The sequence below is a fragment of the Ischnura elegans genome, chromosome 1 (genome assembly GCF_921293095.1).
Source record: "Ischnura elegans chromosome 1, ioIscEleg1.1, whole genome shotgun sequence".
NCBI classification, from domain to species: Eukaryota; Metazoa; Arthropoda; class Insecta; order Odonata; family Coenagrionidae; genus Ischnura; species Ischnura elegans.
Genome location: NC_060246.1, coordinates 165,052,937 through 165,068,213, shown reverse-complemented (window position 1 = coordinate 165,068,213; position 15,277 = coordinate 165,052,937). Strand labels below are relative to the sequence as shown.

General features: G+C 39.5%; 1 protein-coding gene across 1 annotated transcript in view; it reads left to right on the top strand.

Moving 5' to 3' along the window:
* Positions 1–15,277, top strand: part of LOC124173153 (protein Red) — a 34,695-nt gene that overhangs the window by 6,161 nt on the left and 13,257 nt on the right. Inside the window, exons 7-12 of the mRNA XM_046552668.1 lie at positions 821–1,026; positions 2,698–2,822; positions 7,897–7,976; positions 8,084–8,215; positions 9,931–10,165; positions 10,449–10,729. Coding sequence (XP_046408624.1) covers positions 821–1,026; positions 2,698–2,822; positions 7,897–7,976; positions 8,084–8,215; positions 9,931–10,165; positions 10,449–10,729 — 1,059 coding nt within the window. The remainder of the gene's footprint in view (positions 1–820; positions 1,027–2,697; positions 2,823–7,896; positions 7,977–8,083; positions 8,216–9,930; positions 10,166–10,448; positions 10,730–15,277) is intronic.

Genomic DNA, 15,277 nt, shown 5'->3' with positions numbered 1-15,277 from the left:
TATTCAGCTCTCTTCCATGGCACACAGCCAGAGTTAGCGAAGCACCCAAGAAGACCTATCAAACAGATGAGCACAACTCTGTACTCCAAGAAATTCCATGTTAATTCTAAATTAATCGAACCCTGTGCTATTTTCGTATGAATATCCCCTGGTTTTGTGCTAATGTTGTCTGTTAATGCCACCATTGGGCCCGGTGAGCTCCTGCCAAGTGCTGTCTGAGGTTAATTTTTACCTTAACATAGTCTGAAGCACCTTCAGCATCATTCAATGATGGTCTTATTTGTTCCTCAACCACAAAATGCCAATTTGTGTTAGGGCCAAGCCATGCGCTTACATGCACACAGGTGTCCTGGCAGCCCAAAAATCAGCTCGTAGTCTCTTGAGTTGCAAATTCACGAGTCTTCTGATCTTTGTTGCAGATTTGTTTGCCTAAAATTCACTCTTGATGAGTTTTTCTCGTGGAACCATTAATTTTCAGCTGTCTGATTTGAATGACTTTTAAATCAAATTGAATCAAGACAGTTTTATTGGATTCCCCAGTGAATCATGATACTTTGGTATTGAAATAAAATGATTAAATCTGCAGGTAAATAAACATTGGGCATTGGCTCCTTATTGTGTGAAACTTACTGTGAAAATCGCCATTTATTTCCTCTTCTTCCTCCTCCTCACTTCATTTTTTACCTTACTATTCAAATTATGGCTATGGAGTGCCTTGGTTTGTTCTAGAGTAGAAAACAAATGCTTTGCAATCCTTCTGCTCGCATGCAGTGAATGTGAATAGTTTTTTTCTTTCTTCTTCCTCCATGGGAATGTGAAGGGCTGCTTTCAAGAACCGCGGTCCCATTGAGCGCAACGAGCTGTTCTCTCCGGGGCGCACGGCATACGTCATTGAGTTGGAGGAGGAGGGTGTGGGTGGGATTGGGGTGGGGGCCAACGAGAGCGACATCCCCACCACGCTGATCCGCAGCCGATCTGATGTCCCCTCCCTCGAGTCGGCCGCCACGCTCACCACCAATGATATCGGTGAGTCTTATCACTTTGATCGGCTTTGAATGAATGGGGTGTGATAAGGATTGAACGTTGAGGAAAGTGAGGCTGTGAAAATTCTTGAAATTCATGGTGGACTGTTTCCAGTGAAACTGTGAATCCTTCTGGCCTACAAGTGATGAGACTGTTTAGCTTCCCAAGGACTGGCTTACAATGTTGAAGTGGAAAATAGAGATTCGGCGCTCCTATTTTTATATGCTCTTTTAACTTTGTGTTTGTGTTAAAGGTTATCAGTTCATGCTTGCACCCCCTAAGTGTGTTGTTGAGTACTGTCACATTGACAATGTTGAATATTCATTCATAATGGGCTGGTTCCCCAATTCATTTTACTATCAATTATCATAGAAGTTTGAAAAATAAACAGGCTTGTATTTTCACATTTTTGATCTGTCACCTACTTGTTGAGCTATTCACGACAAAAATCGAGGGCCTTAGCCCTTCCAAAAGTAAGTTGATGATGTCATGATGTTATGTCTTGCATGTCTCTGCGTTTGTGCTACTTCTTGGTCTTTCAAATGGGCCTTGTGTGGTTTGTTGTTTACACTCTTGTGAGTGATTCCGTCTTTCGGTGAAAAGTTCTCCACAATCTCGTAAATGAACCGAAACTGTAATGATGACACCAACTCAAGAAAAGTGACCGGCAAATTTTGCATTTTCTTTTTTCAAACTTACATAATGTGAGAATGGCTGAATAGGGAAAAATTTTACTTTCTGTATCTCATCTTTCCCTTCTGTCTAACTTTTTGCATCGACTTGACAATGTTCTATCCGGCATTTTAATGAAGCAATGATCAAGGCAAGTCACCTCGTACAGATTCACATGCTCAGGTCCAAGTTACTCATGCCAAGTGATGTTTTCAACGCGAGTTTCACGCTTGTTGTAAATGACTCTGCACCCATGCACATAATGCGCACAAAATCACTTTCTGTGTGCAGTATTTTGGAAAATGACATCCATTGCTGAATAGTGACTTCGTGGTTCGGATTTTCTTTTTCAGACAATTTGGTTTAGTAAGCGTGACCTCCATCTCATGTGCCACAATTTGGATTCAAGTTGTAAACATCTTGCTTGGTAAACCCAGATCGAAGTTCATCTTGGAAAAAGATGGCCTGGTGGCATAACTGTTTGCATACTTCTCTGGCAATGGAGGAATATGGGTTCAAAGCCCAGCTGAGCCAGATGATTTCTTTATGGGAAATTTCTTCGTTGGTGTGAATAACATGTTAATAGACAACAATGTTATATGGTATAGCTGATTTGAAGCATGAAATAATGAATGACTTTTCCTGCATTGTGTAGGGAATCAGAAGAAATAGTAATGCTATGATACCAAATTTGATTTTTTTGTCATAAGGAAGACAACAGCAAGAGGTTGAAATCATATATTTAGAAAATAATGTATTCTAGTTAGAATCTTGTCAAACCAATGCTGCAATATTTTAAGGAACATTGTCATTTGGATGCTATCCTGTGTAATAATTTATAATTCTGATAGAATTGAAATAAAGATAAATAAAAAATGTTATGTAATATTTAAGATATTGATGGTGGAAATTTTGATAGCAAATTTTGATGAATTCACATTGGTCACTATTTTTGTTGCTGGATTCAGGGCTTACTATCGTTTTTTCTTCTCTTTGTTCCAGTCATAAACAAGCTGGCTCAGATCTTGTCGTACTTGAGGCAAGGCACTCGTCACTCGAGGAAGGGCCGAAAGAAGGAAGCCAAGGCTGGTGCCATGGGCGCCAAGGGAGATGCTGACGGCTTGAAGGTGAGATGGAGCTCACTCACTCACTCCCCTTCTCACTTTTGACGAGTCCAAATGGTCCCCTCAGCAATCCACGTGTTACACCATTTGTTTTCAGAATCAAGGGAATGTAATTATAATAATATCATTTATTTTCCTGGATATCAAGCTGTTAAAGATCTTACACTAGATACACACCAGATTAGGAAAATGATTAAAATAAATTAGAGAATAGAATCATTACTGTATATATCAATAGTGACAATGACTTAGTTATGATGTAATTCCACCTAAAAGAGCTGGAATATATGTAGCTATAAAAATGTTAAAAGTGGACTAATGGCAGCAGCTGAAGAAGTTCTAGGTAGGAAAAAAGTTGTCAAGTCAAGAAAAAAAACCATGGACCACGCAGTAAGTTTTCGATCTCATTGAAGAAACAAAACAGTTGAAGAAATGAAAGCAGAGGATTAAAAATTACAAGAGAATTAGGGACGTGATGTGATGGAAAGCGATGAAGGCCAAAGGAACGTATATGAAGAACGTATCTGTGGAGACGTATGGAAAAGTCTTGTGAATGTAAAAGAATTGAGAAAAGAAAAGTATTGGGTAATGAGAAAGCACTTCAAGGAAAAAGCATCCTCTGCAATATTGTTCCTCAGTTTTCTGTGAAGTGAATGATTATATTCCATTTTCTGTTCTTTATGGGTTGCATGGCATCCAATGTTACAGTTGACAGCAGTTTCGCCAGTGGTCCGTCCTCCTGTAGTCTTCAGGTCAAAGGTTGTATAATGTAACACCCTATGGGACTACAATGGAGAATTGATGATTGAAAATGAAGAGAAAGTGAAGAGATGGAAAGAATATCTGGAAGAATTACGCAAAGGAAACATTCTTGAATAAAGTCATTGGAAATGATAGAGAAGTAAAGAAAGATGCCATGGGAGGCTCCAATGTGAAGATCAGAATTTGATACTGCAGTAGGAGATTAGCGGATGAATAAAATACATGGAATCGGGAATTGGCAATATTGTTGCCGTGGTAATCCAAAATGCAGAAGAAAAGACCGTGAACCAGTTGTGGAAAATCATAAGTGAAATGTATTCTGCTGGTGAGTTGCCCAAGTATTTTGATCGTCATATATCAGGAACATCATAATCCAGATTCCCAGGAGAGAAATATCAGAGAACTGAAAATTTCAGGATCATAAGGCTGCAACTCATGTGCCGAAGATACTGGCAAAAATAGTCTTCAGAAGAATGGGAGGAAGGGCAGAAGAGTTCTTGAATGAGGACCAATTTGGATTCAGAAAAAGCAAAGGCACAAGAAAAGCAGTATTGGTCCTAAGTAGGATGGATGGTCAGATCGGATACCTAATTTGCCATATCTTGAGACATGATGGCCGAATGAAGACAATTGTCGAGGAAAATGTAATGACAATAATGGAAAAGAAGACAGAAAATGGAAAGTGATACAGTAAACTCTTGATTTTACGAAGTCAGTGGGACCGGAAAATCGGCACTTCGTAAAATCGAGTTTCGTAAATTCAAACCTTTTTCATAAGTCACGAAAAAAATGTTCGCTTTTGTTTCTTCCGCCGTTTTTTGTCTTTAGTGGTCTTATTTAAATGTTTTCGGTGGTTATTCTAGGTATAATTCATAGAAAAGGCTTTTTGTTATCGATTTATGATGTGAAAAATCGTTAAATAATTATACCACCATAAAATTCCCATTTCTTGTTCATACTTCAACATCAACGATCGCTTAAGAAATTCCCGACCAGTTTTGAAAACGTAATCAAATAATGAATTGCTAAGTTTATTATAAGAATTTAATGTTATAAATTTGTGGTTAGGAGCGAATAACAACTATTAAGTTCGCGTAAGATAGATATTTGTTTCCAGCACCCACGGAATGTTAGCGGCAGCCGGCCTAACCGCCATTTATGTCGCCCTCTATCGCTCAGTGACGAGAAAAAAAAAGAAAAACGAGGGCCTCCACCCGTTTCCTAAATAACCTTCGTAAGTTAATATTTCGAGTTACTCTGTATATTCAATTGAATGTGCTATCTTTTCCATTGGTTATTTTTATTGAGATTCAGTTACGATTCTAAATTTCGTAGGATATGATTATCTTCTGGCGAATATTTGAAGTAAATTCTGTTTGAGCTCTCCGTCCGGATACTGTGCTCCATCATCTTCGCAGACGTTGCTACGAAAGACTTTATTCTTCATCCGGACCATATTCTTCATACCGGGTGTGAAGTGCTATGTTCATATGGTATTTCTCTCTCTTCTTTTATGCCGACAGGAGCAAGGTTCCAACCGGAAAACGACAGGAGAAACATCTTCCATTATCGGAGAAATAAAGAGGGAAACGTTATTATCCGCATTGATTGTTTTTCTACAAGAGATGTTTCATTATTTCTCAACGTGTGTGAAGTATTGGTACACTTGCGTGAATTCCCAAAAATGACACGCAAAAACCTGTACATTCACCTCATTTACTTATCGTGTCCCTTTCTCCTCCGTATTGAAAGTTATGCAAATAATCATTGACGTAGAGAAAAGATTTTCTTAGCTTTAGCACTAAAAATAGTCGCGCAATAATCGTAAATAAATATAGTGAGGAAAGAGCAAAGAAAATAATTTCAATTGTAACGTCAGCAAAGAAGAAGAGAGGGAATTATAAGCGCGGCACCATTTCCCTGATAGTGAAATGTACTTCTTCAGCCTCTCTCCAGTTAATAACTTACCCCCGTTGCAGGTAAAGATGAACCATGCCCTTCTCCACAATCGGGGAACGTTCCCAGTGGGTGGGGTGAATAACAGTGGGATGGGGATTGCCTGAGAAAGAAGTGTGGTCAGCACAAAGGAGTGGTGAACAGTGGTGAAGGGGGCAGGAGAAAGAAGGGTGGGGAAATGGCCTTCAGCTCTGCCTCAGTCTACATTTGGGGGCCGTATTTTTTGCGACGCACTCGACCTCTGTCACCTTAGGGGGGAGGGAGGGGTTTGGGATGCGTAAGATGGGTGTCAGCAAGATCAGCAGAAGGTCGCCGGAGGAAGTAAACAAAGACTTTGGAAAGAAAGATCTCTCGGCATGGGAAAACGGGGAGACGCGCGAGAAGAAAGTTCACGGTTAGAAGAGCGTCTTCATTACGAGTAGACTGAAAAATAAGTTGGTGGTTAATAGAGCCAAATACTTAAGATATTTAAGTTGTTTATTCAGGAAGGCTATTAAATACACGAAAAGATACTACTAAAATATCAATTATTTTTTTCCTTTTTGCCCTTCTCCATCGCCGCTTCCACCGTGGTTTCTCACTTGCATAAATGGGAATGAAATTGGGGACCTAACTCGTTAGCCAGATCAATATATCTTAATGTTTTGAGGGCAGCGGGTACTTCTTTTTTATTTGGTGAAATTACTTCACTTTCATCTTCGTCGTCACTGCTATTATGACTAGTCCCGGCCGCTGCTTCTTCCGACGCATGTACCGGCGTCCCATTGTCGCAAGCCCGGAGATCATCGTCAAGGTCAATAATCGTTTGATGTTGCGCGCTGTGCTCTTCCTGCTTTTTCCAAGAATTTTTCAAAATCATCTTTTAAGCCTCTAATCTCCTCCGCGATTTTATCCGCTGCTGCTTCCTGAATGTATAACGTAACGAATCAACCATAGCCGTGATACTGTAGCAGTAGAATTACTAGTAGGCTAGTTGTATTAATTACCAACCTCGAGAACATCCTCATGATGCGCTATCAAAGGGAATCCGGCCGATTTCCAGCAATTTGCGATTGTAGTGGAGGAAATAAAGTACGTCTTTGAACCGTGTTTCTGCGATGAAAAATGACAATTTTACTAACTTGGCCATTTTAGCAAAGTTAACAAAGTCGTTATTCCTCATCGCAGAAACACGGTTCAGAGACGTACTTGAATGCCTGATAGGCAGGAGTGCGATGCAAACAATTATTTTTGATGATGGCATTGATTGATAGATTTTCAAAATGCAGTCAGAGCGGTCACTTTTGGGGAGAAAAGGCCCCATGCTCGGAGGGTCGAAGAGAGGGGCCAGCGAGAGTGAGCTCGTCGAGGAAAGGGTCCCGGATTAGGGACCCTTCGTAGTGCTTCGGCGAAAAGTAGTCAAGTAGTCTTCGAAGTACGTTCACAGCAGCCTGCCTTGCGAACGTACCAGGTACGTTCACAGCAGTGCAAAGGGTTAATTAGGAGTGTACGAAATACCCCGCTCGACCTTCCTGACATGTTAAACTACGAAGTATTGTCGATGCGATGTTTACGAATAGGCACGTAAATAGGGGCATTATATCAGTCGCGATATTTTAATTAAGTCCTACTTCCTCTAAATTCCCACCGTGAGGTTTTAGGCAAACCCTTTCTCTCCAAAGTTGCACTATCATTTACGATTTCACACTTTTGATGAACCACAGTTGGAAGCGCTGATTTTTTAAGCTAGTTACGCCGGCGTAACTAGTTTTTTTGACAAATATTTCGCCATAGTTCGTATAAAGGAATGCCTTTTGCTCCTGGGGACCGATCCAAGGTTCGTAAATTCGAAACATTTCGTATAATCGAAACTTCGTATAATCGAATAGCACCATGGGCTTTTCGCCAGGACCGCACTATCACTTCGTATAATCGAAAACTTCGTAAAATCCTGCTTCGTATAATCGAGAGTTTACTGTAATGATGACAGATAAAACTTGAGACAAGATACCAGAATCAATCATTTAATTTTCATGGATGACCTTAAATTGTAAGCAGAATCCAAATAAAAACTACAAGTACTGCAATTGCATACACAAAAAAGTTTTGTGAGGGCATAGGTATGTAATTCTAACAGGGGAAATGTGCTGTTTTCGACTTTATATAGGTGAGAAATCCCAGACTCTAGGAAAATAATGGTGACATGGACATACTTGCTTAGGACAGCAGATACATATGCCTGATTTCATCGCAACCATCAGATGAGCTATGCCTAATCAAAGAAACCACCTACAGTTGCATTTGAAATATGCATATTGAAAATCCTATTAAATCACCTTAAGTTTTTCATTTCTTTTTATTTGAATTTCTTTCTTTCCAGACAAAGGTTGATGACAGCATCTATGGTGAGATTGGAGACTACATTCCAGGTATTTCCAAAAGGGGTGCTGATAAGGACAGGTAATTCAGCTTGCGTCACTGTTCTATTCCAGAAAGATAGAAAGTTCTCCAGTCCACATGAACAATGCATTAATTTGTTTCTCCTCCGCCCCTGTTTTGCATTGCAGGGAGAAGAGTGAGAAGAGGCGCGCTCCGTATTTTGAGAAGCCAGAGGAAGCAGAGGAGGCCATGCTGGGCGGGAAAGCAGGCTGGACGGAAGCCGAGAAGAAGAAGGCGAAGGAGGAAGAGGACGAGAGAGTGTATGCACTATTAATATCATCACCATTTTATTTTTAAAGCACTCTACTGGTTATGATACGGGTATTCTCAGGGTTAGAGTGAACCTGGGAACTATTTTAGGATGTAAAATGCGAAAAAAAATATAAAAAACAAGCAGGTAATGCACTTGGGAAAACGTGTTGCAAACTGAGTTTAATTGATTTTTGATGAAAAATATCTCGGGATGTGAAACTCCCATGCAATAAAAAAATAGGAGTTCTTTAAAGTTGGAAAACTGGTCAAAATTGAGTGAAATGGATTTGGATGATATCTTAGCAGGTAAAACACCCTCATAGTCAGAAAATAGGAAGCAAACCTCTTGGAAAATGGGTTAAAAGTGTGCAGAATCATTTACAAAAATGAATTTTAGAAAGTAAAACATTCAGAAGTAAAAACAATGGATGGTAATGCTCTTGAAAAGTTGATAATAGGTAGTAATGATGTTATTCTACTGTTTAATGTAGGTTTCCATGAAGAACTTTACTTATCCTCCAGTTTCATCTACTCTCCCACATTCAGGCTCTAGTTCACGGTAACAGGGCCCATTATCTTTCATGCTGTCCATGAACCCCATCCTCTTCCATCACTTTCCCTCCTTATGTAACATTCTTCAAACCTTTTGTCTCTTCTGAATCTCCTCAAAAAGTCTCTTTCCTCGCCCACCGTATCATTCCTCTTCATCTCAGTCCATTTTGCCTTTGCCATTCTTCTCCATTCTTTTCTGCTTCTTGAATTCCGCCTGGTCATCTTATCCTCAATCCACATTTCCACTCTGCAGAGCACAATGCTCGCTATATGACTTTGCTGCTCTTTTCTTCACTTTCACGTAATGATCTTCTCATCATCTCTTTCCAGCTACAGATGCCATTTAAAATATTTTACCATCAGTCAATTCAGATAATATGTATTTATTAACACATTAAAGAATCTTGGAAATCTCTCATTGTCATGATTGGTGAAGCAATTTAAAATGGGACTTAATTTTCATCTGATGCCCATGTGATGACTCATGGTGTTCATTTTAAAGCACTGAGCCATGATTTGTTTGGTGATTATATTTCCCTCATCTAATTTATTCTCATGATAGTTCTCAAAATGATTTATCTATTGGTAAATATGTAGTTTCTTACCACATTCATTCTTTGCTGATTGACAGGCATTTTCAATGTGCATCCTCAGGTTGAGTTGACTGGAGTTACTTGGCCTGATGATGCTGGCTGGAACAGCCACGGAATTCTCATCACGCAAAGAATGGAAGGGATGCTAATCTAGAAACAATGGGGAGAATAATTGAAGAATGCCTGAATCTTACTTTGCTCAGAAAATATTTTTAAGTTATGCTGATATCCATTTAGAATACGTAATCTATTTTTCTTATTTAAGGGATGATTTTAAGCCTTTGTTCTGCTAGTTGGCATTTTGACTCTGCAAATGCCATCACATTTTCAAATGTCTTTGCAATATAAAGGAAGATTCATGAATACTACAAATACATGCATTCCCATTTCACTAGTTTTCAACTAAAACTACATTTTACCTTCATTCTGAACTGTAGCGGAACCATCATTTTTATGTATGTGACACTCTTTTGATGAGGATGTTGGCAAAGTTCATTAATTTCATGTCTAAGAATATAATTTTTTAGGTATTATGTCAGTGGGATGTGTGTTATACTGTGCTTCTTTTTTTGTGCCAGTCTTGGGGCTTTGATAAAGACAGCGCAGCGCATGGGCAGTGCCATGGGTGCTTCATTGCCTGCCAGCAACTCTGGGCAAGGTGGCGCTCAGCCCCCACAGACGAAAGCTCAGCAACTCCTCTCTCGTCTGGCAGCGGAACCACAAGGGTATGCCGAGTGCTACCCAGGCTTGGAAGAAATGCAGGATGCCATCGATGACTCTGATGATGAAGTGGACTACACTAAGATGGACTTGGTTTGTTCATTCTTCCCTGGTACTGCAATCTTAAGTTTGGTGTACTAAGGCCTTGCACATCTCCCGTTCGGAAGCCAGATTCTCTAGTTCCCTATTGTTCTTCTTTATGTCTGCCCATTGTATGTATCTTTTGTCATTTAATATAAATTGAACACTTAGCCTGAACCCTTTGAATTCAGTTGATTGTACTGCACATAATGTCTGTGTTCAAACTCTCTCCGAGTTACATTGTGAAGCAATTCAAGACCTCGACTCAAATGTTTGGTCATTGCTAATGTTTCAGGGCAACAAGAAAGGCCCGATAGGCAGATGGGACTTTGACACACAGGAGGAGTACAGTGAATACATGAACAGCAAGGAGGCGTTGCCAAAGGCCGCCTTCCAGTACGGAGTGAAGATGGCGGACGGACGTCGCACTCGCAAGTACCACCGTGAGAAGAATGAGAAGGCAGAGTTGGATCGGGAGTGGCAGAAGATCCAGAACATAATCCAGAAGCGCAAGGGAGGCAGCTCCAGCCTCACTCCAGGAACTCCTCTCATTGGGGGAGCTCACAAAATGGATGGGTAAGGACCCTCCTCCTTTCACCTTCTGCTCTGTCCCTGACGTGTGGGCACTCTTTCTCTTCAGCAATTCATCCATTCCAAGGGTGGGCCACTTGTATTTTCTTGATCGTTCGGGTGCAGTTCCTGACATTGGTTCTCAGTTATGCCTCTTAACACATCTCCAATGATGCTGGTGTTTTTTTTTACCAGTCGTGTATTTATGTTCGTTCATGACACACATAAAATTCATCAAAAAAGAATCTGAAAAGTATTTCACCCTGTTTAGAAGGACTGTGGTCATAATGACTCATGTGGTCTCCATCCATGCCTAAGAATTCAATCTGTGTAACCTGTGGCATCTGGTATCCCCTGGGATTCAGTCGCACAAGGACCGTTCACTACGACTAGCATGGCATGGTGGGAACTTCCATTGCTGGTCTACATGTCATTCAAGTGTTTCCATTTTGTGACTTAATTGTTACAGCTATCCTACAGGTAGGGCTCCATGATTTTCGCAAATGCGAAATTTTGCAATTTTTCACAAATGATGGCACATATTCAGTTTTTATGCAAACTTTAATGTTTGTGACTTTTTTATGATCACTTCCATGATTTGAGGAGATATTTGATCATTTTGCTACTTTTTAAATTTTAAACAAGAGGCGCTTTTGCTTTTTCAAACAAATCCACGATTAAAGTTGAAGCTGCAAATTTAAACTACAGTATGTCGATGCAGCCAAATTACCTCATACAAAAAACTCCCATTCGAAGCCTTATCATGAGCATTGTTACGCCACCAATGAGTTCTTTTATCCAACCAAATAAACATTGCTTATTCTGACAAGTGGCGGAAAGAAGAGCTCTCAAAGTGGCCGATACTATGTTGAGGACACACGTGTATTAACGAGGAATGAGCGCTAGCCCTCATAGCAATATGCCCCAATTGCAGCGAATTGCTTCAGTAGCAACGAGTGCTAGGGCAAGAGGCAGCGTCAAAGAATGCTCCGAAAAATGACTCCGCCTTTGAAGGGAACGTGTTCGGGGCCGTGGCTACTACTGTTGCGCTCTGGGAGCACATAACCTCAGAATGCATCCGAACGAAATGGTATAGCAGCATATTTGCCGTTAAATGCACACGTTCTGTGATATATATTTCAATGAAGATCGAGTATTTTAATTCATTTTTCAAACAATCTTTATTTACAGCCGCCATAAGCTATAATTTCTGAAGCTCCTTTTCTGGCAGTCCTCCGTTTCGTCTGAAATTCATTTGTGGGAAATGTCTTGATTTTGTTAATGATAGTGATGGGTCGATTCCAAAATTTTATCGATTCCGATCCCGATTCCGATTCTGACATTTCGATTCCGATTCCATCGATTCTGATGCCATAGGCTCCAAGAAAAATATCACTTAATTCCAGGCAACAAGAAAACCACTTTTAAAAATATTACTCTGTGAAAGAGTCAGTCAAACAAAAGCATCTTTCATATCATCACTATGTAATTAAAATATAATAGCTAAATTTCAAAGCAGAACATACCTGAAAAGTGATGTTACATGATAGGTATTACTTTAGAATAGTAGCACTCATGTTTAAATTTAAAATAAAAGTATCTCCTTTAATATCTATCTTTTATTGATAATATCTTATCATTATCAATGATGTCTCACAAATTTAGTCTCCTTTTAAAGACTTCAAATTTTTGCTCAGAAAGCAAAGCATCTTCACTCTCTCAGCAGACAGAGTGAAGATGCTTTGCTTCCTAGGATAGTCTAGGATATCCTAGGATAAAGCCTGTTGCATTTTACATCACATATTTTTCCTGCAGAAGTAAATGTCTTTCACTGAACACAGTGGATGGTGGTATGACAAGAAACCTCTTCGCTAATACTTTCAGCCTTGGGTAGGAGACACAAGTCTTTCAGTATTTCCCAGGGAAGGAATTTGGTGGTGCATTCATCTATGATAAATAAGCTTCCACTTCAGCTTCAGCAGTGTTTACTATGGTGACTTTGGGTACTTTTCCAAATGCATCACTGTATCTTGCAAGATACTATATACCTGTCACAAGCTCCCTAGTCTGCATGTGCTCCTTTGGAATATAAAAGGGATTTCCAAGTAGCACTTTTTGATCTCGAGTCGAGTTGAAATTTACTCGCAAGTATCAAGCCGAGTATGATAATTTCTGAACCAGCCAATACAGCAATGCATACTACAATATATTCTACTCCAATTTTCTATGATAAATGTCTAGCCTAATGTAAGAAGGAAAATATAATGAGGATCGTTGATGGTTATTGCCAGAAGTAGGAGATGAATGAAAATTAATGTGTCTTCAACTGTTCTATCTGTCTTCAACTATTAAAATTGAAATTAATTAACCCCAAGTAATATGTCAACAATATATATGTATCCAAACTACAAGGGAGAGCACTGAGTATAGTAATTTTCACAGCTATAATAAAGATTACATACTAAGTATATGAATCCTGTAATATTTGGCCCTTTCAAATTCTCAAGCAGAAAATCCAATTATTCTATATGCTCAGCCAGCAGGTTTTGACATCTCCATGTTACAGTATTACTGCCTGCAGAAAATTGGCTATCGCTACACACTTGTGTGACTGGGCAAGTACTTTCCTACCAAAATTGCAAGATTTTGGAGACTTTGGAATTTTTATTAAAAATTATATCAACGATTCATTTGGACCTTGAATCTTCATGGAATTCAAGTGGACGAAGCGAACGAACTATAGAACTAAACTTAAGTTTTGTAGAGCCAAAAAAATTCTATACTTCTCACGTCATTTAATCAGCGTTAAAATCTCTTGCTTTTTTTAAGTTCAAGAAAGAAACTAAGCGCTACAAATGAATATCACATCGGACGGACGCAGTAATAAAAAAGGCTAAAAGATGCCTTGTGATATGAGAACTCCCCCTTCCGCGTGACTCACCTCGGCGAAGGTGGAAAGGGAAAAAGGGTATCAGTTGTTGCCTTTTGTGGAAACAGTTCATTTTTCTCTCTCTTAAGCATGCTGACTTAATTTCTTCACTTTACTTCAATACCCGAGCCATATTTCTTATGCGTGGGATGGTTCCGAAAAATATCCAATCCTTCGTATTTTCTTGCGAGTAATGCGCTAAATGTCCTAGTCGATCTATACATAATCCTTTTTAACATCCTCAGTTTAGTGTTTTAAGTCAATTAAGACGATTATCCATGCCAAACATGACGATTTTCAAGACTAATGTTTTAAAAAACTTGAAAAATCGGCCTCAGTTACCGAGTCTCAGAGGTCCGCGGCGTGTAGGTCAGCCTTGACGAGCGATTGAAAAATCGCTCATATTTCCTTCGTCGCAAACTTTTTTCCAAGATTTCTTCTTAGTAATCTTTAGAAATCTCTACTTTATATTGTGGTTCAAATTTTCCGAGTTATATTTTTCGTAAACGAAAGATAATGTCTACTTTATGTCAAATTTCACGTGAAAAACGGGTCGGCCATTTTTCGTTGTAAAACTAGTCAGATGAGAGCCAAAATCTTCAAAAGTCATTGAAAATATAGGAAAAGCGGCAGGTCAAAGGAATATTGCGTTTTTTTATTCCATTAAACTCATACCAACGCAAAACCACCTGGATAAAATCAAAGATTTTCTAAGGAAAAATGATATCTCGCGTGGCATTGAAAAATTGGTCATGTTTGGGCCTCTGTATCTCACTAAAGGCTCGTATATATGTAAAATGGCATATAAATCTATATATGGTAATGATTTAAGAATATTAACGCTAAGTTTCAAGTCTCTATCCCCAACAAGGTCATTTTGGACTTCATTCCAGTTTTTTCCGATTTCGGACCAGTGCGCGCCGGGTAGGAAGATGATCGGCCGCCGCGGCTGCCGTAAAGGTATTCGGCGCCCATGTCGACAACTAGAGTATTCGGCAAGCTGAAACTACCAGGCCAAGGCATTAGGATGACTTATCGGCTTTAAAAACTGCATTATAACACGAGTTTCATGATAGCGCTTCCTGTTGGCAGATCGCTGGACCTACTATACTCGAAAGCTCTTAGAAAGAAAACCTTAACTACTTGACTCGACATTCGTAATGCTATTTGAAACGCTTGAGTCGAGTACCAACTACTCGACTCGACTTGAATTTTCGAGTACTCGCACATCCCAGGAAGATATGTGTTTTGTTATCACGATTACGAGGCGCGAAAATTCAAATGAATTTTGGAAACGCGGTCGTATATTTTGTGGTTTGAAGTATTACTGGAATCGGAATCGATTTTTTTCGCCTAGGCAAGTACTCGTTTTCGATTCCGGTTCTTGGCCAAGAATTGAGGAATCGAACCGACCCATCACTAGTTAATGATCAAGACGTTAACATGTGGGTTAAAAGTGAAGTTAATATCGCTAAGTATGATTTTTTCTGTTTGGAATGTGGAATTCTTTAACGTATTTACGATAGATGAAAAGGTGTGCTCTATGGCCTCAAGGTCGACTGGGAAATGAAAAATCTCCAATGGCCGTAAAGTGGGGACCTCGTCGCAGAAATAAACAAAACACT